The 23,955-nt window shown below is 37.9% G+C and overlaps 1 protein-coding gene across 1 annotated transcript; it reads right to left on the bottom strand.

The window, feature by feature from the left end:
- Positions 1–91: 91 nt before the first annotated feature.
- LOC147856735 (1-phosphatidylinositol-3-phosphate 5-kinase FAB1A-like) lies at positions 92–17,463 on the bottom strand. Its single transcript, XM_087328383.1, has 13 exons — positions 17,262–17,463; positions 15,705–17,174; positions 15,468–15,615; positions 15,005–15,358; positions 10,889–11,572; positions 10,417–10,745; positions 10,200–10,326; positions 4,644–4,816; positions 4,227–4,531; positions 1,444–4,136; positions 861–1,127; positions 462–706; positions 92–395 (listed from the first exon to the last, which is right to left on the bottom strand). The coding sequence occupies exons 1-13, from the start codon at positions 17,372–17,374 to the stop codon at positions 311–313; spliced, it is 6,993 nt and encodes a 2,330-aa protein (XP_087184509.1). The 5' UTR covers positions 17,375–17,463; the 3' UTR covers positions 92–310.
- Positions 17,464–23,955: the final 6,492 nt, after the last annotated feature.

Below are 23,955 nucleotides of genomic sequence, written 5' to 3' on the forward strand. Positions count from 1 at the left end.
ATAGTTGGTTTCTATAATAAAGAATTCTTTCACATTTTTACAGCATAGTCTAAAATTTCATGCAGCCATCATCACATGAAATATATAGATGTTTGTATACAGAAGCTCTTATATAACCTTTTTCAGAAGTCAAAGAATTCACAAACCTTCCACTTTTACATCACATGAAGAAATGTAAAGAAGATTTATATACAATAATTACACCTGGACGTCAGACCAGAAGCTCATATACAACCTTTAAAATAAACCAAAGAAAACACTAACCTTACATTTAATATACATCTATAATGTGGTAATTGAATGTCTCACCCTACAAAAGCTTCTGAGAATCATCTGCTGATCCATTCGTGTTGGAAACTGAGCTTTTTTTTGGTGCATCAGTGTTGGAAACTGAGCTTTTTTTTGGTGCATCAGTGTTGGAAACTGAGCTTTTTTTTGGTGCATCATTTGAATCAGTTGACGTTATATCAGGAAACTTTAAAAAGTACAAGCTCATTGCCTTCCGAAACCGTTTCTTATATTGCTCCGGAGAGATCACAGTTGGAGGTGTCTTTTTTGGTCCGCCTAGTATTCCTGAAGTCTTTACCCATGTCTCAAATTGTTTATCCCATGTATATTGTCTCATGAAATCAATTATCCCAATGTATAACTGCCTTCTATCTCCGTCTATACCGACAAGGAGGGAATAATCCATAACATCAACAGACTGCAACACATAACAATCAAATCAATCTTTAATCAAACTCAAGGAACTCTTGGAATACGAAAAACTTAAGGGCATATTGGGAAACAATGAAAACAGACAGTATTGCCATTTCCCCCCCCTTCAATTTAGTATAAAGTTTTGTGAGGAAACTGACCGCAAGAAAAGCTGTATCATTCCACACTGCTCGCTCTAATAATCTCTTGTCCTTGGTGCTTATGAAGATAGGATTATTGGGAAATGAGTCCACCATATTTTGATCTAGAAGGACAGCATCTTTTCTATTCATATCTGCATTGTAACGGGATCTTAAAGAACCTTTCAAGTCATAAATTTGAGTAACATGTCGACCGTAAAGCAGATTTTCCATGATCATCAGATCCATACGGACCTCTTTGCCGCCTTTTACATGTTTTACCATAACCTGTGAGGGATAGAAAAAACACTGTAACGCTATATTTCTAAGGTTTAAAGAAGTATTAAAGTATCGCTGAAGTAAAAACACATGGGAGAAACTTGGAAAAACTCATAATAGGTAAGGTATTTTCCAGAATACCCCTAAGCTATTAAAGAGCTTCAGATTACCCCTTCAATCAGTAAAATACTTACTGCTGATAGTAATCCAGGTAGTCTGGTAGGTTTGAGAATTTTAGGGGTAGTTTGGTAAATAAAAAAACTAGTAATATTATTTTTAAAATCACGAAAATAAAATGATTACAGGATCTGTAGAGTAGGCTCACTTGATATATGCCAAGAATTTTCGCAAGGCAAGTTGGGCTCCCTGTTTTGAGTGAATCCGTTATATACTCAAAATATGCAGAGGCAAACGTCATGAAGGAATCAAGCTCAGTCCTGGTGATTTGTTTGACAACAAATCTGTCATCTGCAGTTTTCGCAAAATACACTTTGCTCTTCCCACCTTCTGCCCCCCATTTCTTGCATCTACAAAGAGACACGATGAACTCTTCTATACTTCGACAGCATTTACTCCGCAAGCTTTGAAATTTTTGTGCATAATAGAACGTGACAGAACAGTTTATTTTCCCACGAGGGCTGTCACCAGTGAAATCAATTTTCACATGTGCTGATGAGCCAGAAGGCAATCCATTAGAACTACTCTTATTACCATCTACTAGGTAGGAGCTACCTTCCACCCAGTGGAGTGAGTGGAAAAGACCACCATCATTGTCCAATATTCTTTTGTCCTCTTTTTCTTCAAGCTCTTTTTCATCCGTTCTTTCAGGAAAATGGCTTTTATAATGCTGTGAAGCAATGGCATATGCAATGATGCTTGTCGGTTCGTCATCATATAAGGAGATCATCGTTTCCTCAATCTCTACTGTAGGTGACTCTTTTGACCCTTCTTGACCTGTTGCTTTATCTAGGACTGGAGGTGAAAAACATTGGGTGGACGACGAATCTAAATTTTTTTCTGATTTCCCTGCCTCTGTATTATCCCTATCACGGATGCTTGCATAGGTTGCACCGACCCAGCCTTCTATAGCAGATGACTCTTGAATGTCTCTCCATTGATCGTCGAGCTTCTTGTCATTGTCTTCTGACAATTGGATATTACCATCGTCTGGATTCTTGATATGTTCTTCTGACGAATCTTCATCAGAAATCCGAGATTCTGATATTCTCGCTTCATTAAATGTGTTGATCAAATGCAATTTACTTGTCTGTATGGAATCAAGAGAAGATGGTAGAAAATCATGGACTTCCGATGATGCTCCATAGACGTTGATATCCTTGGATCTCAGAGTGCTTGGGATTGGCTCACTTGGACCTGAATTGCTTTCATTTAGGTTAGTTGCAAATCCTCCATCAGACACAAGTTTTACAGGTTCGTCCAGTCTTTCTGACGATTTTATTTCGTTTGAGTCTTCCATTGTGTCCATGCATGCAAGACTATTTAATGTCCTATCAACTGAGCCAGATTCCTTTAGTCTAGATTTATTGCGCACTGTCCTTATTTCTTCTGGCTCACTTGTACCTGAATTGCTTTCATTTAGGTTAGTTGCAGATCCTCCATCGGACACAAGTTTTACAGGTTCGTCCAGTCTTTCTGACGATTTTATTTCTTTTGAGTCTTCCATTGTGTCGATGCATGCAAGATTTTTTAATGTCCTATCAACTGAGCCAGATTCCTTTAGTCTAAATTTATTGCTCATTGTCCTTATTTCTTCTGGCTCACTTGAACCTGAATTGCTTTCATTTAGGTTAGTTGCAGATCCTCCATCAGACACAAGTTTTACAGGTTCATCCAGTCTTTCTGATGATTTTATTTCATTTGAGTCTTCCATTGTGTCGATGCATGCAAGACTATTTAATGTCCTATCAACTGAGCCACATTCCTTTAGTCTAAATTTATTGCTCATTGTCCTTATTTCTTCTGGCTCACTTGAACCTGAATTGCTTTCATTTAGGTTAGTTGCAGATCCTCCATCAGACACAAGTTTTACAGGTTCATCCAGTCTTTCTGATGATTTTATTTCATTTGAGTCTTCCATTGTGTCGATGCATGCAAGACTATTTAATGTCCTATCAACTGAGCCACATTCCTTTAGTCTAGATTTATTGCTCATTGTCCTTATTTCTTCTGGCTCACTTGGACCTGAATTGCTTTCATTTAGGTTAGTTGCAGATCCTCCATCAGAAAAAACTTTAACAGGTTCGTCCAGTCTTTCTGACGATTTTATTTCATTTGAGTCTTCCATTGTGTCGATGCATGCAAGACTATTTAATGTCCTATCAACTGAGCCACATTCCTTTAGTCTAGATTTATTGCTCATTGTCCTTATTTCTTCTGGCTCACTTGGACCTGAATTGCTTTCATTTAGGTTAGTTGCAGATCCTCCATCAGACACAAGTTTTACAGGTTCATCCAGTCTTTCTGATGATTTTATTTCATTTGAGTCTTCCATTGTGTCGATGCATGCAAGACTATTTAATGTCCTATCAACTGAGCCACATTCCTTTAGTCTAGATTTATTGCTCATTGTCCTTATTTCTTCTGGCTCACTTGGACCTGAATTGCTTTCATTTAGGTTAGTTGCAGATCCTCCATCAGAAAAAACTTTAACAGGTTCGTCCAGTCTTTCTGACGATTTTATTTCATTTGAGTCTTCCATTGTGTCGATGCATGCAAGACTATTTAATGTCCTATCAACTGAGGCACATTCCTTTAGTCTAGATTTATTGCTCATTGTCCTTATTTCTTCTGGCTCACTTGGACCTGAATTGCTTTCATTTAGGTTAGTTGCAGATCCACTATCAGAAAAAACTTTAACAGGTTCGTCCAGTCTTTCTGACGATTTTATTTCATTTGAGTCTTCCATTGTGTTGATGCATGCAAGACTATTTAATGTCCTATCAACTGAGACAAATTCCTTTAGTCTAGCTTTATTGCTCATTGTCATTATTTCTTCACCTTCCTTACTGATGAACTCCAAAGATCTGGTGCCTTGAATAGTCCGAACATTAGGAACAACCAGATTATGCCCCTTATCAACAATATCACCTTCCTTACTGATGAACTCCATAGATCTGGTGCCTTGAATAGTCTGAACATTGGGAACAACCACATTATGACCTTTATCAACAAGAAACTCCTGATTTTCTTCCAGATGTTTAGTTCTTCCACTTCCAATGCTGATATCTTTCAGAAAGGATAAAACAGTAAACCCAGGCTTTGATGACTTTGAAGATGATAGCAAGTTTTGTATCTGGCTTTCCCACATGGTGGAGTATTTTGAGAGGGTTCTTTGTATCTTATTGAGTTGTAGAATATCAACACATGGTTGATATGCTCCATGTCCTGGCTTGGTCTCTTGCGGTTGATATGCTACATGTCCTGGCTTGGCCCCTGTCAAAGCTATCTAAAATACAAGAAGGGCTCAACATTACACAAGTTTTTGCATTTTTAAATAAAGTGTAGACAACATTTTCACTTACTCTAAAGCCCTCCTTCTGTGTTGACAACATATTTTCCAACTCTAAAATACTATTCTGAATCTCGAGAACTTCCCCAACATTTTTAATTTCGTTCTCCTTAATACGTTGCAGACGATTTGAAATAGATTTGAAAAATGCATTCCCGTTCTCTTCAATCTACAAAAACATGTCTAAACATTAATGAAGATTTCCAAACTCTATGACCAACTGGAAATATTTACTATCAATCATAAAACTTTGAATATTTACTCTCAAGTTTCATGTTTATTTAAGTGTTAGCCACCAGACATTTCCTTCATACATGAAGGTATCTTTGATACGTTACATGCCATAACCATCCAAAGTGATGTTCACACTTTTGCCTTATCTAAGTTTTATTTGTTCTTTATTTTCCAGATACAATGAAACGTTTCCAACAAACTTCAATATTAATTATAGAAAAATACAAGAATATGGCATAGGTAGTAAAGAGAACAATGAAAGGCCTCACATATAGCAACCTTGTCAATATATGTGCATGTTTGCTCTATTGTCAAATATTTTTTAGTATGGAATAAGGAGATTTCTAAGCATATGTTCACCAAAGGTAGAACTCTGAGTTTATGTAAGTTACGTGCTTGGTAGCGAGACTACTCTGTAACTGAAAGTGAATTATAATGAATAACTGGACAAGTATGAATCAAATAAATCAGCCGACCTACCAATCTTTGATACCTTTCACGATCAACTTTCTCTCCTGCAATCAAATAAATCTGGCATTGCATCCAAATGACCTTTCCTCATGCATGTAGCGTACTTACCACACTTACTGTAAATGAATAACTGGACAAGTATGAATCAAATAAATCAGCCGACCTACCAATCTTTGATACCTTTCACGATCAACTTTCTCTCCTGCATCCATATGACCTTTCCTAATGCATGTAGCGTACTTACCACACTTACTGTAAATGAATAACTGGACAAGTATGAATCAAATAAATCAGCCGACCTACCAATCTTTGATACCTTTCACGATCAACTTTCTCTCCTGCATCCATATGACCTTTCCTAATGCATGTAGCGTACTTACCACACTTACTGTAAATGAATAACTGGACAAGTATGAATCAAATAAATCAGCCGACCTACCAATCTTTGATACCTTTCACGATCAACTTTCTCTCCTGCAATTTCAGTTAACTTGATCTTTGGGTCAATTGGAGAAGCTACAGGCCTACAACCCAACATTCCAGTTTCTGTGAGAAGATCTAATACATATCTTTGCTGAGATAGAACAACTCCTGCCCCACGAGCTACCTCAATTCCAAGAAAGAATCATAGCAATCCTAGATCCTTCACCTCAAACTCTTTACCTAGTTGTACCTTTAGTTGGGCAATTTCTCCTTCATCATTACCTGTGATAATTATATCATCCACATAAACAGCAAGTAATGTAGTATGCTCCTTGTGTTGTCGAAAAAACAATGTATGGTCCGCATTGATCTGTTAGTATCCCATACCCACCATAACCCTTCTTAACCTATCGAACTAGGCTCGAGGAGATTGCTTCATTCCATAAAGCGACCTCCCTTAGTCTACAAACCTTGCCTACTGTTTGAATTGTACCAAAAACTGGGGGGACATCCATGTACACTTCCTCCCATCAACTCTCCATGAACGAATGCATTTTTTTACATCTAGTTGATGTAATTTCCAATCCTTATTCATTGCTAAGGAAATAAGCGTTCTAATAGTGCTCAGGTGCAAAAGTCTCATCATAATCAATGGCATATGTTTGACTATATTCCTTAGCTACTAATCGTGCTTTATAACGATCTATTTTGCCCTCTGGGGTCTGTTTTATTGTAAACACCCATTTGCTCACAACCGCCTTCTTTCCTGGTGGTAATGATACAATCTCCCAAGTTTTGTTCTTCTCAAGAGCTCCAAGTTCTTGCATAGCTGCTTTCCACTTTGGATCTTCTTTAGCAACCTGCCAACACTTGGGTAAAGTGATAGAGCCCAATGATGCAATGGATGCTTTGTGTAGCTGATATGCTAGAACAAGAGATAAACTAAGCAATATCATGAAGAAAACCATAACGATCAGGAGGGACTCTTGCATTACTGTGGGAGGTCCTCCTAACCACTATAGGAGGAGAGGAAATCACCGGTGATTTCTAGGTTTGGGAGTTCTATAGGTATTTCATAAATCCAGGCAAGTCGGGACATGAGACTTGATGGCACAAGTGGCACTGCAGACGTGTTCATATTTCCTTCCTTCTGCCTCTTCTTCCAGGTATACACCTTTAGCTCCCCCTCAGCTTGAGTCCCAACACATACAGGTTCCTCGTCTTCTTTTCCTTCTGCTTCCTCATCTCCTACGCTCACTTGTTTCTCAGCTAGTGTAGGGATCTTATTTTTAGCAACCTCTCACCATTATCTCCTTCCCTCATATTTTCAGTCTCAATTAAGTCGTCAAAGGGTGAAGTTACTTCTTGTTTATAATACAGCTCCGACTCTCGGAAATGGACATCCATGCTCACAAATAATCTCTTCTCCATTGGACTCCAACAAACGTACCCCTTTTGTGTAGTAGAGTATCCCAAAAACACACACATCCAAACACCTTCAAAGGAAGGATCCCAGAGTTATCTCCTTGCAACAACTCACATGGAGACTTCCACTCCAATACTCTAGAGGGCATTCTATTGATCAATGTGGCAGCCGTCAAAACCGCTTGTCCCCATAGCTGCTTTGGGACATTCATAGAAATCATCATGCTTCTTGTTACCTCTAGAAGATGTATGTTCTTCCTCTCAGCTCCTCCATTTTGTGCTGGTGTATATGGGCATGTAATTTGATGTTGTATTCCTTGATCTGACAGGTATTAGACCTCAACACCTTTACTACTGCACCATATTGAGTTTGAACAGCTCTATGAAAATCTTTAAAGCAAGCAAATACTACATTCTTATTTTCCATCAAATATAACCAAGTAACACGAGAGAAGCAGTCAATGAAAGAGACAAAATATCTACATCCATTAATAGAACTTGTGGAACACGGTCCCCAACCATCAGAGTGTATCACATCAAACGCATGGGGACTCCTATGACCTGAACTAACATACAGGCTTTTCGTAAGCTTACCAAATTCACAAACAAGTTTCGATTTATCAGCCTTCTCAAAAAGGTGTGGATACACCCGACTCAAAACCCCATAAGAGGTATGTCCCATACATTGGTGGTAAAGCATCAACAAGCCCTCACAACTCATTTTAGATGCCCTTACATCTATTCCCTCTACCATAGATGCTAATGCTGAATCCAGCCCTTCACGATCCAAATACCATAGTCCATTATGCCATGTGCCAGTTCCAAGTCTCCAACATGTCCCTTTTTCCTGGAATGTTAACTTGGGAATATCAAAAGAAACAAAACATTTCAGTTGGAGTATGATAGAACTTACGGATAATAGGTTTACTTGGAAAGAAGGAGCTTGCAATGCATTAGACAATGTCACAGAGTTGGTACATTTCACTGTACCTATACCCAACTATAGGTTGTGTTGTACCATCAACAGTTTGAATGCTCTATGGTATTGCTAAGTGAGTATATGAGGAGAACTTGCTAGCATTAACCATCACATGCCTAGATGCACCAGAATCAATTATCCATTATGGTGTAGAGGCAAGAGTATGAGGGTTACTAGTACCTTTGGCTGAATAAGCATAGGTAGCAACATTAATACGGCTCTTTGCTTCCTCAGTTTTTCTAAGAGAGCTCGATCCTCTTCAGTGAACACCACCTTAACTCCTTCCTCTTTTTCTGCTACCATCAGGTTTGCCCAGTGACCTCCTCTTCCACCTCTTCAGCCCCCGCGACTGCAACCTCTAGTTTGTCCACATCCTCCATATTCTAGAAGTCGAGGTGATGGTTGTGTTCCCATCACACCTCCAGACGCTACAATCTCAGCCTGCTTCATGTATTTCCCCAACGTTTTCACCTGATCCTCGTTCAATTTTGACAACACCTCATCCATCTTCTCAACCTGGACTATCTCTTCTCTCCTCTCCTCTTCTAACTTCTTTTCTAAAGTCACCTCTCATTCACATAGCACTGTCATCCTCGAAGGAGAAGCCTCCCTTTCCTCTCTTGGGTGCTAGGACAATTGTTATACCAGCAAAGGGATGGATCTAGGGTTTTGCAAAGGGACAGATCTAGGCTCTGATACCATATTGAAAAAAGAGAAAAACACCTTTATTCTCAAGAATATACATATATGTCACAACAGGAGAGAAAAACACAGAGATCACTTTTTACATGAGGAGAAGGTTCCTCTTAAAGGCCAAGATCTGGCTGTTGGGATAACTAGCTGTTGGGGCTGACTAGCCGTTGGGCTAGCCGTTTTGACTATAACTTTAATCATTCTTAACAAGCCTTGAAATAGAAAATGAGATACCCCTCATAAGACAAATGAAGAGTTTTGAGTATATGACCTCATGTGTGGCAGGCTGTCACTCAAGGGTAAAGCTGAAGATAAATTTCCTACTCGTTTGAAGAGGATATTGATCCTCCAATAACATTCTAAAAAAATAGGGTAAGGAGCCTTAAATAGAAAAATAATATTCAAGAAACAAATCTTAACTGGCCCAGTCTGCGTCTGTGTAGGACAACTGTCACACCAGCAGAGGGATGGATCTAGGGTTTTGCAAAGGGACAGACCTAGGCTCTGATACCATATTGAAAAAAGAGAAAAACACCTTTATTCTCAAGAATATACATGTATGTCACAACAGGAGAGAAAAACACAGAGATCACTTTTTACATGAGGAGAAGGTTCCTCTTAAAGGCCAAGATCTGGCTGTTGGGATAACTAGCTGTTGAGGCTGACTAGCCGTTGGGCTAGCCGTTTTGACTATAATTTTAATCATTCTCAACAAGCCTTGAAATAGAAAAATGAGATACCCCTCATAAGACAAATGAAGAGTTTTGAGTATATGACCTCATGTGTGGCTGGCTGTCATTCAAGGGTAAAGCTGAAGATAAATTTCCTAATCGTTTGAAGAGGCTCTCGATCCTCCAATAACATTATCAAAAAAAAGGGTAAGGAGCCTTAAATAGAAAAATAATATTCAAGAAACAAATCTTACATGCCTTGAGTGTGCAGAACTCTTAAAAAGTTAGAAATCGGAACTATCAGTGCATTTTCTTGATAATTTTCACAAATTCGGCCATGTATCTACTTCCTCTTGTATTATACATTGAAGACATAATGAGGTTAATATTTCGGTAAGCTGTATGAAATTTCCCGAGGTTATTGAGTTTCAGAATTTTAATGCCTGCAGGATGTAGGATGTAGGATGTAGAATGTGTATGCTAAAAGGGGGAAAAGAAAATATTAAATGGATTCTCAGCTTGCAAACTAGGATTTCCTTGGCCATTATCCACTGACAATAACACAGATCTTAGACATAAAAATATCCACGTAATATCATAGGCAGAAAAAGAAAAAGTGTCAGACCCTAGATATAGCAACAATCAAAGGAAAATACCTCTTTAAATTCCTTCTGCAGCCAATCTTCATGCTCTGAGTAATTGAACTCTAACTTTGATGGAGGCAGATTGACAGAGTACACATTAGCAGGAGCATATCGAAAACAAGCTATCATGTTTCCAAGCCTACAACCATCACAAATGTGTTTAGTATCTATCATTCTTCATGCATTCTCATATTTGCAGAATAAATGGACTATGTAATAATATTGTTACCCATAAAATCTAAGACAATGATGATGGACAGAATGTCCACATGATGCTAGTCTACTTGCTGCTGCATGTTTAGAGAAGTTCAGCTCAAGGAACTTGCCAAACGATAAGTCACAAGCAGAATTTGACATCACTACTCTTTGACTACATTGAGGTACCCTATCAATCCATGGGCACTTCAAGCATCGGTACCACATCCATATTTTACCTCCATCATCTCCAGGTAAAGCTGAATTCTGCCTGTGCACAAATATTGTTAAACTTCCTTGTTGATGGGTGTAACAGTCAACATGCTCCTCTTTTGTATGCTGACAGAATGGACACCTGTAAGTCTGTCATACAATTAAATCGATCATACATGCCACTCTTTCACCGGTTGCCATTGACAAAGATAACATTGAGACACAACAGAAGCTAGCAGAACACAAACAATTGGAACTTAAAATGACCTTATCCATAAAATTCAAACCAATACCGTGGTCAAAATATTGCCTTTTAAAAATGTCCCAAGAGGCTCGTCAAATGTACCATAGTAAATTATTCTCCGCAAATCTCCTCTTTGACAAACAATCCCTTTCTTCAGAATGCTAGAAAATGAAAGCAGGATACTCTGATCAGATGGAGAGGGAGAATATTCCTCATGAGACAATTTTGGCACATGACCATGTTGATTATTGGAATCAGATACATGATCAAGTTCTAATGAAGAAAATCCTCCATTCATAGCTTTTGATTGTTTATCTGTTGCCTTAAGTTCAGTCGAATTATCTTTGATCTGTACATGATCTTCAGTGATGCCACCAAATTCGGAAGATCTTTCTTCCATTGGGAAAGATTTATTATCAGAAAGCAAGTTGTTTGAACCAACTGATGAGATTGGAACGCCTGAAACTGGCAAATTTCCTGATGGCACATCAAGAACAACTTGTGATGTAGATGCTGAGAAATCGGGAACCTTTGAAATGGACTTCTCTGACTTTGATTTCTTGTTTGGGAGAGCAATCTTCAAAGGTAAGTAATGATGAAATTCAACTAAATTTGCACACTCATCAGCAAGAAAAGAGGTTTCTAATGCCAAATTGTAAACTGCAAAAACTGCACGTTGAACTACCGCCTTCAGTTTTTTTAATTCCTCCTTCGTTGACCCATGGAGTAAAACCTGAAAGCACAATTATCGCAGCAAACTACCGTTAAAAAGAAAAGTTAAATAACAAGACTCAATATAACAGATCTTGGAAATCATATACAAAGAGGTAATAAACGGTTAGCACTGCCTACCGAGTAGCTCCTGTCAAATTATAACAGAACTGGTCATGCTTTATATGTAGTAAGTTTATCGATATATATGTTCTTTAATGAGGAACAATCTCCTCATCAAATTCCTGTGCCAGTTAAATATAGCCCCCACAATTTCACTCTATCAATTTATAATCCATCTATCTAAGCAAGCATACAATCAATTTGAAAAGATTGCGACTGTCGAACAGTGTTTGATGCAAGAAAGGAACAAATGGGTGGTATATAGAGATGGTAACATGATTATTACATAGAAGAGTGCCATGTGACGGTCTATGCCCTATGAGGCCTTACGCATGACTACGTTGAATTGCAATGACTCTCTAAGGACAGATGCCAGGTAATTTGAAGGCATTTTCAAGAACACAGATATTACTATGCTTACAAAGACCCATCAATGCATGGCTGGTAAACTCCCTGATTTACAAGGATATAGATGGGAGTCACGATGTCATCCCCAACCACAGACACTATGAAGCACTAGAGGCTCTGCAGGAGTGGCTGTGTTGTACAAAAAGGAGCTCATTGATATAGGGTATGTTATGCTGTAGATGGGTGTCTTATGTGCATAAGAATCAAAAGTGGGCATCTTAGGGAACTATATATTGCAATTTCTACTTTCCACATGCTTACTCAAGGTTTACAACTCTCGGAGAATCGCCATATCTACAATTATATCATGATATAAGGTTTTCTATTATGGAGGACATAATACTATTAGGAGACTTCAATGCACGAACTAAGGTTAACAAACAACTATGTTTGACACCAATGAGGCTGTTTATAGAAAAATTATGGCAGAAGATTTGGTCTAAATCGACAAGCTCAAGATATGAGTGAAGTAACAGAATATGGCAAACATTTTCTAACCTTGGGATGTGCATGTGGATTTGTGATATACAATGGATTGCCACAATGGCCCAAATCAGATGCTTTGACATATTGGAACCCAAAAGAAGGTGCAAGCAGTCCACTACCCGATGGGATCTCCATCTATTATATCTGACATAACGGAAACAGGAATTATGACAAGATACTTCCCTGACAACTTCCAATAGCTGTCACACATGCATACCCAGCTGACAGATATCAAGAAAAGGAACCAAGATTAATGGCAGTAATAAGAACTCAATATTGAAATTTAATACATGTGGAAGGTAGAAGATCATAAATCATTGATATAGACTCGTACTTCACAAGGTTATCAATTATTAGGAAGTAACTCATTTATATGTTTACAGGTTTAGTGAGAGAGAAACTTGTTTCTACACCACTATAGACATGTATTCAGACTTAGAGTCATCATTGAGCGGGGCAATGCACATGAAAAGAAGGTAAATTGCTGCTTCACCAAATTCCATGTGGTTCTATAAGACATTGATATGCAGAAGGACATGCAATAGGATTTTAGACATAATACAAATCTGCCACAGCTAGAGTTTGGGGCACTGGGAGATGTTGAATCCAATGAACGGTAATATTGTTGCAAAACAAGGCTGTCCACTTGCCCACACTTTTCAGACTATGTACGATGATGAGGATTCAAATTATGGCAACAGATGGAGCCAGGAGGTAGCCTTGCAGGACTTTCAATGCCAATATTATTGTATGCAAATAACATTGTACTGATTCGAGATTCACAAAGGAACTAAACACCCATCTACAAACGCTAGAAACTTTCTGCATACATAGAGACTTTGAAATGAATATTCGGAAAACTATGTATTGGTATGTAACACAACATGAGCATGAATTACTAGACAAGAACACCAATTCAAATATCAAGAACTGCTAGTTGAGTATGTAAAATCATGATCGAGTCATCTATCACATTAATTATCAGAGCAGAACTAGAAGCTACACCAGCACATAAGCCCTCTTCGAAATGATTTGACTTTCAGCAGATATTGTAGGAGTCCCAACAGGTACCTACGACTGCCACTTAACTTGTAAAAACATCTAGCATGAGGAGATACCAGCCTGAAGTTTCGTGCCATGGACAATGATGAGTTTCCCCTTTCCAATACAGATTTGACAGCCCCATTTAGGATCTCAACCACACAGAACCGAGCCATATCATCAAAATGGGCATTGCAAAGCTGGATATAGAACAGGCTTGGATAAAACCACCAGTCCCCGTAGGCACAAGGATAGAACATCACAAGAATAACATCCTGGAGATATCGCATGTGTTTGCCACATGCCATAGCTACATGCCTCGGAACAAATTATCATCTCGATATGAACTCAGAGGAGCATACAACATCTTCTCCTGCCCTCGCAGGTGCTTCCCTCGCGTTGGAGACCTCTCCAGTCTGGATCGACCTATGCTAGAGATCTTTTGAAGAAAAAAATTATAATATATCTGACATGAGAATCTTACATGTATCGATAACAAGATTCTTTAGTCTCTTTTTATCTTATTTACTTTTTTCACTTAGTAACATTTATTTATTTTGATTTGGTGTTCTCAATGACGAGACAACACTTCAGATGAAATCTCTTGTTTGGTCTTATAGGCCATTTTGACCTCTTAAAAGACATTAGTATATCTTTCTTTCTTTAGGAAAGGTTTTGAACCCTTATAAAATCATGGAATTTGAGGACCAGATGTACTTGGAACTCTCCTTGCTCAAACTTCAACGCTACCTAAAGAAACTGTTGAGAAGCAACAGAATATATCTACCAAGGGACAGGACACAAGTGAACTGAGCCAACCCAGAAACGCTACCAACTTCTTCATAGCCACAGCTCCACAAACGTCCATCCCTATTTAAACACCCTCAAGGGGTCACAACACTCCATGGCACTACACAGCCACAACCTTGCCACAACCTCACTATCTAAAAAGAGACAAAAGCCATCATTGTCTGCCGTAGGAGTCAACGAGGGACATAATGAGATCACACCTCAATTCTAGCTTTTAATTTGTTTATAGACTATATACCATATTTATAGTATCCGGTTCATATATTTGTAAACATGTTTTTGGTCTCATAGGTCATTTGGCCTTTTGTAGATGATAATATTACTTTTCTACTTTCCATTTTTTTTTACAAGATATATCCACAAGCATGCAATTATATTCATTAAAAACCATTCCTAACCATGCATTCATCATTATGACCAGCAGTTAAACAGGCTGGTGACTCAGGTCATGCCAAAACCAATTACGAACCAAGCCCAAATGTGACAAAAATCAATTTAGCACATCTTAAGAGAAAGTTGTACTTCTCAATCAAGAAAAGCGAGCATACATTCATAGGCCATGTTAGTTTAAACTGGATATACTGACCGTGCAGGCAAAAGGTTTGGGGCAATTCTTGAAGAACATGAGAGTCTTTGATGACTCTGTAACCTCATTGGAACCTTTGATATGCTTTTCTATATATTTCTCAACATAAAAATGCTCACACTGCCCAACTGTTATTGGGTTCCTGTTTATTAAATCTCCAAGAGTCTCAATGATAGTAGCATCTGTGCATCTGGCAATTTGTTCTAATAAAGATTTCTTAACATTGACGACCAAAGAAATATCTTTCCCCAGGGCCCACTCCTGAGCTTGACGTGAAACAGCATTTCCAACCAATAATACGTTTGGATGAAATTCTTCTATACTCGATAAAATGAGGCTTAGATTATTTTGATCCTACAAGAAACATGCACCCATTTAGTAGGACCCCTCGTTGCTATAACATAGCATTTTTTGAGAAACCTTCATAATAACATCTAAGAGCACATTGATCAGATGAATTCACCTCCTCTAAAATAGTCTTCACGGAGGAAAGCTGACAGGGAGCAAAGTCTAATGCACATCTCAATACAAGTAACCGGGGATTCTCAATATTAGTCTTCATGCGCTTGTGAGCTACATTCTTCTCGCACACAATCCCCTTCACAAATTGACTGCAATGAACAAAGGACAAGAATACTTTGACTGATAGCATGTCACAAACAAATTATGTTTAAAGACAAAGATAAGATCAACTATTTACCTTTCACTTGGCTGTCCATTAGCAATATATTTAACCTTTACATAAACTCCCGGATCCATCCCCTTTCCAAGATTTAAACCTGGTTTTATATAACCTATAGCATCAGATACAAATGATGAGATAATCTCAGACCATTTATCATGGACATGATTTGGTCCTTCAATACCCCGCCCCTTCAAAAGATGCACAATAACAGCTCTGAACTGTGCCTCTGTGTAAGCTTTCACAGTTTTTAGCTGATTGACCTTTACTGATGTGTCTGTGGCTTTCTGCTCATTACTACTCGTAACCATCATGCTGGAAACATCTTCTTTACCTACAATCTCATTTTCTACAGTCTCTATCCAATCCTCTTGATCCGAGGGTTCTGGAACATCCCATAATGAGGGATTGTTCTCGAGGAATGATTGAAAGAGATGCCAATCCTGTACACCCAGCTGTGAAACATCATCAGATGTTGAGCTTCCACTTGATGTTGTCAATCTTCTATTTTCACGGTCGACATTAAAGTTATCATTCAGACTACCCAGCTCAATGTCTTTTTTATTTTGGAAACTAGTGTTTTCCAGTTCCGAAATTTCATCAGATGGTGTTACTGCTTTAGTATTTTTAACGCCAGAATCAATATTACTATTCAATACAGTGCCCAATTCAATATCTCCACCATTTTGGGGTCTAGTAACACAGTTATCTTCCACCCCCAAAACTTCATTTTGGGATCTTGTAATATCTGCAATGTTGACATTGTTGTTACCTTCCATTGTAATATCCCACATAGCATTTTCATTTTGGGATTTAGTAGCGAACATATCTTCCCGCTCCAAAACGTCATCAGATGTAGAGCTTCTGATTAGTGTTATGGCTTGTCTATTTTCAATCTCCATAGTTTCATTATCATTTGGTATAGTATCCTGGTCAAAGTTATTTTGATTATGGGATATGCCAAACGTATCTTCCAGCTCTGAAACATCATCCAATTTTGAGCTTCTGGTTAGTGTTATTGCTTTATTCTTTTCAAAGTCAACATCATTGTTACCATTTAGTACAGTACACTGCTCAGAGTTTTTTTCATTTTGGGAACTAGTAACACATGTATTTCCCAGCCCCAAAACTTCATCCAATTTCAAGTTTCTGGTTCGATTACTTGCTTTGTTGTTTTCAAAGTGGATACTGTTATAATCATTTGGTAGAGTATCCTGCCCGGTCTCATTTTCCTTTTGTGAACCAGTAACACAGGTATCTCCCAGCTCCAAAACTTCCTTCAATGTCAATGTCAAGCTTCTGTTTGGTGTTATTGCTTGTCCATTTTCAATCTCCCCACTGACATTATTGTTCGGTACAGTATCTAGCTCAATGAATTTCTCATTCAGGGAATTCGCAACTCCCTCTCTGTCTTGCCTACACTCCCTTCCCGATTCAGAATGGCAATTTTCTGCGTTATCATCATATTCATCTCCATCATCATTAGTTCTACAAAGAAAAAGGATCAACAAAAAAACAAAACACCATCATCAGCACATGAATAATGGGCAATCCAATTCACAATAGATACCTTACCCAATAAATGCGCTCGCAAAATCATATGGAGTTCGAGATCCTTCCTCTTCTTCAGCTTCCCTCTGTCCCTGTTTCTGCTTTTCATGGTCAATGTCTTTTTTGTCTATAAACATCTGTTTGCTGATATTAGCACTTCAATGACCAAATTGGGATGATACAGAACCATTACCAGTCTGCACAGATGCTTTGCCGCAAAAAAAATCTACACCTGAAATAGCAAGACGTTCCTTATAAGATGCATTTACAATATGTCCATGAGAGCTCTGGGTGATAATATACATTAGACTTTGAGAACAACTAACTGTAAAGGTGAACAGATTTAGCTACCCCAACATAAGTTCCAGATTTTAGATACAACAAATGAGTTGATGGGACGGCTGTATGAGGACGGATTAAGAAGAAGAAAAAACATGTCTAGAAGTACGCAAACATGAAACAACTTTGTGGAGGATCTTTGAAGGCATTGGATGAAAGAATTACCTTTCCAATTCATCTTGAATCCAACCATACAACCAATACTATAACACGAAAATACAGATAACAAACGACCTTACAAAAATGTAGGAGATGATATGATGAAATGCATGAAGTACAGGGGTTTGCGAAGGACCTGAAAAAGATTCTATGTTTGAATTAACTTTACACTTAGCAGGAAGGCATGTAAGAAGATAATATAGGCAACATATGGAACTCTGGACAATTACATAATCAAGGATTTTTATAAAGAGCATAGGTACCAGAATTGGTAAAGTATATCTGAAAGGGATGTCAAAGACACAAATGTTTTGGCAAGATTAAAGCATAGAAAAAGGACACTCAAACAACAAAGAAAGAAACACCTTTGCAGCATAGAAATGTCGTGGATCTTGCAAGGACTTTGATTAAAAGAACAAATATAAAAGACCGGATTTGTGAAGGCTTTGAGTCCTAGTGAAAAAACGAATTCCTTAAGTTCATTTGTCTTTGAGGCAAGCCCCGAAGAAGAGAGGACGGATAACAAATGTGCTTTAGAAACTCTAGTGATGCAGGATGAACATCAAATAGTATACCACACAGCTGTTTAGACAAACAATCAAGACCTTATGGAGAAAAAAAAAGCGACAACTTAATAAAGAAGAAAGTAAATAAACAAAATGGGGGAGTAAAGAACAAAACATAATTTACATAGAAAGGAATGAAAAACCCAAACTTACAGAAGCAACAAGATGATGAACAGAATCTTCCGAATGTAAAAGAACCTGTACCGGAATTGTGTGGGAGACTTTAGGATGACGACAATGATGATTGTAGCAATCTGTAGAACTGGAGCTGGGAATATAGGATCATTATAGGATCAGGAAGGACGCCATGGGAAGCACAGATGCGCTGATGAAGCTCCCGACAGATGAGGGTGAGATAACAAACGATGATCTGCAAAACCCGGAGCTAGGAAAGAGATATGAATTATTATGTGAGCAGGAAGAGAGGCGGGTGAATCACACAGAGGCGATGAATCTTGGGACGGACGGATGACTGCGACGTTGACGGTGAGGGACGGATGATTAAAGGTACAGCGCTAGGGGTGGGGAAGAGGATGATTTATTGCAGGATCAGGAAGAGAGCACAGGACTGAGCTGCGATGGCGATGGAGATGGCGATGGCGATGGCGATGGCGATGATCTATCTGCAGGGGCTGGAGTGGAGGTGGGAGGAGATGATTGACGGTTAATCGGATGAGGAACAAGCAGGAGAAAGAACACACCACGGAGAAAGTCCACGCTCTCTCAGACGCACAGAAGAGAGAGAGAGAGAGAGAAGCTGCTTCTCTTGATAGAGAGAGAGAGAGAGAGAGAGAGAGGAGAGAGAAATGTATATCCAGATTTTCCTGCTTACTCTGGAAGAACCAAAACAATGCATGGAATCTAATATTCTTCCTATGTACATAACATATATGTATGTATGTATGTATATGATATATCATATACTTATGTATGTATGTATGTATGTATGTACATGTGTATTTATATGTACATATAGTAGTGTAGTGTAGTGTAGTGTAGTCTAGTATACATATGTGTGTGTATGTGTGTGTGTGTGTGTGTGTTTGTTTAGTATGTGTTCGTTTCTATGCATATGTATTTATGTATGTTTGGTATGTGTTTGTATATATGTATTTACATATGTATATGTGTATATATGTATTTACATATGTATATGTGTATATATGTATGTATGTGTGTGTGTGTGTGTGTGTGTGTGTGTGTGTGTGTGTGTGTGTATGCTTGTTTAGTATGTGTTCGTTTGTATGCATGTATTTATGTATGTTTGGTATGTGTTTGTATGTATGTATTTACATATGTATGCTATAGTATAGTTACTAGTATATGTGTGTGTGTATGTTTTGTTTAGTATGTGTGTTGTATAAATGTATGTTTGATTGATTCGTATGTATATGCATGTTTGTTTAGTATATGTCTATGTATGTTTAGTATGTGTTTGTATGTATGTATGGTTTTTTTGTTTCGTATGTATATACAATAATACATGTTTGTTGAGTATGTGTTCATATGTATGCATGTATGCATTATGTACATGTATAGGTGGCCATGACCATTCCATGGGACGGGTTGTCGTCTCAGATGCCAGCATTCAAGACATGGAGTCCGGTCGATGCTTTCTCACCATACATTCTTGATACCCTCCCCTCTTGATGTCTGCCCTCTAGTTCTTGGTTTTATAGAGGGCATGGATGTTCCGAACAAGATAAACAAGGAACTAGTTTGTCTCGCCCAGCCTCATCTATCATACTTCCACAATATATTTGCATGTGTGCTTGCTCATGCATAACTTTATCTTAGTCGCCTCATAATTGCAAGAAGCATTTTTCCAACGACTACACTGGCCAAACGATGAACTTACGCCTCTCGCATGCTCTTTGATGCTAATTATGTTCCTCTAATATGTTGGAATCCTCTTGAAACTTTGTGTCCATTCACATATTCTCTTCATACTTTTGACCTTTGTAACAAATGACAATGATTGATTAATGTGTCGTGCATCGAGACTAGTGAGCTAGGATGTGTTTTTTTTTTTGTGGGGGGGGAGGGGGGGGGGGGGTCCCTTGGGGTCAAAGTATAGACTTGTTGACTAGATTTACAGGTGGGTGGAAAATTGGTTCTCTTACGTTAATTTATTACGAATAGATATGTAATTATGAGAGTGATCTTAACAGTACCAAACATAAATAGTATTGTGAAGTGTATCTGTTGAAAAACGATATATACATCTGTCTATTTTCGCTAATGAGTCTAACTAAGTAAAGCCTTGAATGTGTGAATATAAATAAAAGCTTTGGTTTACATTCATTGAACTTTTGGTGCCCAATAATTAGGCATCTGATGCAAGTTGGATTTGTTCGAAAAGGAGTGACTCGTGAGTAGCTAAAGTTATTTTTGAGCCCTATGACGAGACAACGAAAAGTGCATGCTTCACTCACTCACTTTAACTGCATCAATGGTAATATTTTCATTTTTGGGGCTGATGCACTTGCAAAAGTCTTCTCAAATTCGTGGACCCCATTGCATGACCACTCCCTTTATCTTAACATGTAGTAGCTCAAGGACACGACTTATTGTGTCCATACCTTAACATATGTCATCTATCACGTTTCCCCCTATATTTTTGTTAAATGAAAGATGATCACAACTCAGCCATCAATAAGGAAACTTGTCGGAAAGTTTGTCTCGATCTTTAAATGCCACACATTTATTGTACGAAGTTCCTTTCCTCACTTCCAACATTTCTTCCTTTTACTATCAATATTTCAAAACAACGTGATTATACTTACTTTTGTGTACTTAATATGAAGGCTCATTTTACCTTCTACCTTAATAACTTAACATCTTAGTTTGTGATGTGTTTAGCATAAATTTGAAGCTTTACTTTTGTAGCAAATCAAAAGGACGTAATATTGATTCCATGTGACATACGAAAACAAAAGGAGTTCATGAATCATGACATAATGAATAGCTAACTTGATAATCAATCATTTTGTCTTTTCAATAGTGACGTTCAACTAGATTTGAAGGTTTTGCTATATACAATAGATTCACTATAAGTGATCTCTTTCAAGTTATTGTAACATTTTTAGACCTTTCTCACTCATTCCTATTTTTTATTTTTTAAGTTCAATTCAGTGGGTACTTTTATAGATATTTATTCTTATAGACACTTTGTTGGTGCACATTTTAAGGTATTAGTTCATTTCCCACAGTCTAGTGCACGTGAACCATGTAACACATATTCTAAATGTGCATATTCAATTACCTACAATTACTCCATTCAATCTTATTATCTTGTGGAAAAAGTGTACGTCATTAAGTAATAATTACTGTAAATAATGAACTAAGTGCTCAATTAACATTAATGTTGCATTTTTATAACCTTGGACATGGAGATTTGAATTTGCAAAGTTGTTTTCTAAGTGCAAATTGTCAATGTGCATAATCCCAAACTTAAGTGGAAAGAATTCTTATTATAATAATCGAAGTAACTGGAGTAACTAATTATTTGCTTAATTCACTAAAATTGATGTTCACAATTATAAGCAATGTTATCCATTTCAGCCTTAGATTGAATTTATAACACCTATTTTAAGTAGTAGACTGTTAATGTGCATAATCAACATGAAGGTTATTTATGTTAAATGCAACATCTCTCAAGACTCCAACTCACAAATTTTACATATTTAATTTAAACGCAAACCTTATCAACATATTGTGAAATGCACAAATTTTATATTTTAGAGTTTTCCATCCTAGTTCCGCGAGATCCCACGTCAGGTTCTTCATGCATGTATCTTCCAAGATCTAGATTTTAGAATCTGCATTGTTTTTGCATCTGTCTACGTCTACTTTTTCCCATTCTTTTTTAGATCTAGTAAACACTCTAATTGGCATCCAAATAATCCATCTAGCATTAAAGCGCCCCAACCATTTACATCCCTCAAATCCACGTTCTACCACATGAGCTTCCCAAGGATACATCCACATAGAATTTTTTATGAGTGTAATCATTTTCTTCCATTTTTTATTGTCACTTTCCATTATGTTATTGATTTCCTGTTGGTGTTCCCACCACTTAGCCACTTTGGGCCGCCATTGCTTTTCTAAATCTGCCCAAGGAAGTCCCACATCCATTCCCAACATTCTTCCACTAGCATAAGCAATGTTGGGATTCCATAGAAGAGGTTGATGAGCCCACTCCATAGGAGAGGATGGCTGCCTCCAATGTATTTCCTCGCTAAGCGACATCCAAGTAGCCATGATGGAGAGCATCGGACGGCCTTGAAGCGCTTTGGAAGATTTGAGCTTCATTTCCTATATAAAAAGCCATATGTTTGTCGGCAACCATTTCCCTCCTGTCCTAGGAGACCACATACATATCAAATCTACGCCTCATCAACACTTTCCAAACTTTCTTACCATGGAGGAGACTCCTTACTACTAATTTGCTCAATAATGCTTTGCTCTAAGTTTTTGGATCAATGAGTCCAAGTCACCCCCCCTCTTTCTTGCATCATGTTATTTTCTTCCATGCAACTTTGGTTGCCACTTTACCCTCCGATTTGCTTGCCCATAGAAATTTGCAAATATCAAAATTTATACAAGCTATACCTTTCCTATCAAAGATAGAACGTGTTCCATGTATATGCAAACCATACCATACTATAATCTTATCATAAATTTAACAAGGTAAACTTTCGAATGTGTATGCAATCTTTGTTAGAGTGAATGTAGGACAATTTAACATTTCCGATATGATGCATATGTTAGAGATTACTTCTAATGTAAGCATAAAACAAGGAAATAGATGATAGATAATAAAGAGAAAGAGAGAGAAAGAAAGGAGTTGATCCACCAACCACCCCCGAGTGAAGGGATCGAGAAGGACCTGAACTTTGAACAACATCCAATACCACCGCCATGGCATTGAGTCGTACTTGGTATTGGTGCGCACTCACCGCAAGAGGATAGCTAGGCCTCATATTTATAGCCAGATCTAAGGCCCCCAAGCAAGTTCATACTTGCCCTTATGGGTTGTCTCAATCCCTAGGATTAAAAGTAATACTCCCATCTGTACACTCTCGATTAACCCTCACATTTTTATCATCATGTGTAGAATATTATGGTACAAACTATCACGGGATAAATTATGGTCCTGCCCATAACAATATAGATGGATTGTTTCACCTTGTGCTTAGAAATTAATTTTGTATTGCTAATAACCACCATGAACAACTAGGGAAAGTTTGCGCCAATTTTACAGAGATGGGCAAAGATTAAGTAAAATTTTTAGGGACTAAAATAGTAAACAATTGAAACCGAGTAAGCTAGATTAGCTCGTTATCCATGCATGTAAGGATTCTTACCTCATGAATGCATGGTGCCAATAGATTATTGTTCTTAGTCATGTGCATTTCTTTTTCTAATTTTTTTTATCTCATCCTACATTTGTCATATTGCAAGAACATGGAATCACACATTGAATTATGCGAGCAAAAAGGAGCTTTTAGTGAGTGAACAAGAAGAAAGAGTAGTCACAACATTGGTCGAAACAAGCAACCATGAAAGGTGGCAAGATCAAATTATTACGTAAATGAGTAGGTTACATGGAGCAAGTGAATTTGAAATGAGATTGCCAATACTCATCACAT

This window comes from Azolla caroliniana, unplaced genomic scaffold (genome assembly GCF_043228905.1).
Source record: "Azolla caroliniana isolate FFs.n. ecotype wild unplaced genomic scaffold, voAzoCaro1.0.p SCAF_12, whole genome shotgun sequence".
In the NCBI taxonomy this organism is placed as follows: domain Eukaryota; kingdom Viridiplantae; phylum Streptophyta; class Polypodiopsida; order Salviniales; family Salviniaceae; genus Azolla; species Azolla caroliniana.

Bases quoted from the DNA above. Each gene is read 5' to 3' on its own strand.
- LOC147856735 (XM_087328383.1), bottom strand. From the start codon at position 17,374: ATGTTTATAGACAAAAAAGACATTGACCATGAAAAGCAGAAACAGGGA. The intron at 4,532-4,643 runs CTACACTTTATT...ACCGCAAGAGAC, and splicing joins AGAGTAAGTGAAAATGTTGT to CAAGCCAGGACATGGAGCAT. The intron at 1,128-1,443 runs GTGAGCCTACTC...TATCCCTCACAG, and splicing joins AAATTCTTGGCATATATCAA to GTTATGGTAAAACATGTAAA.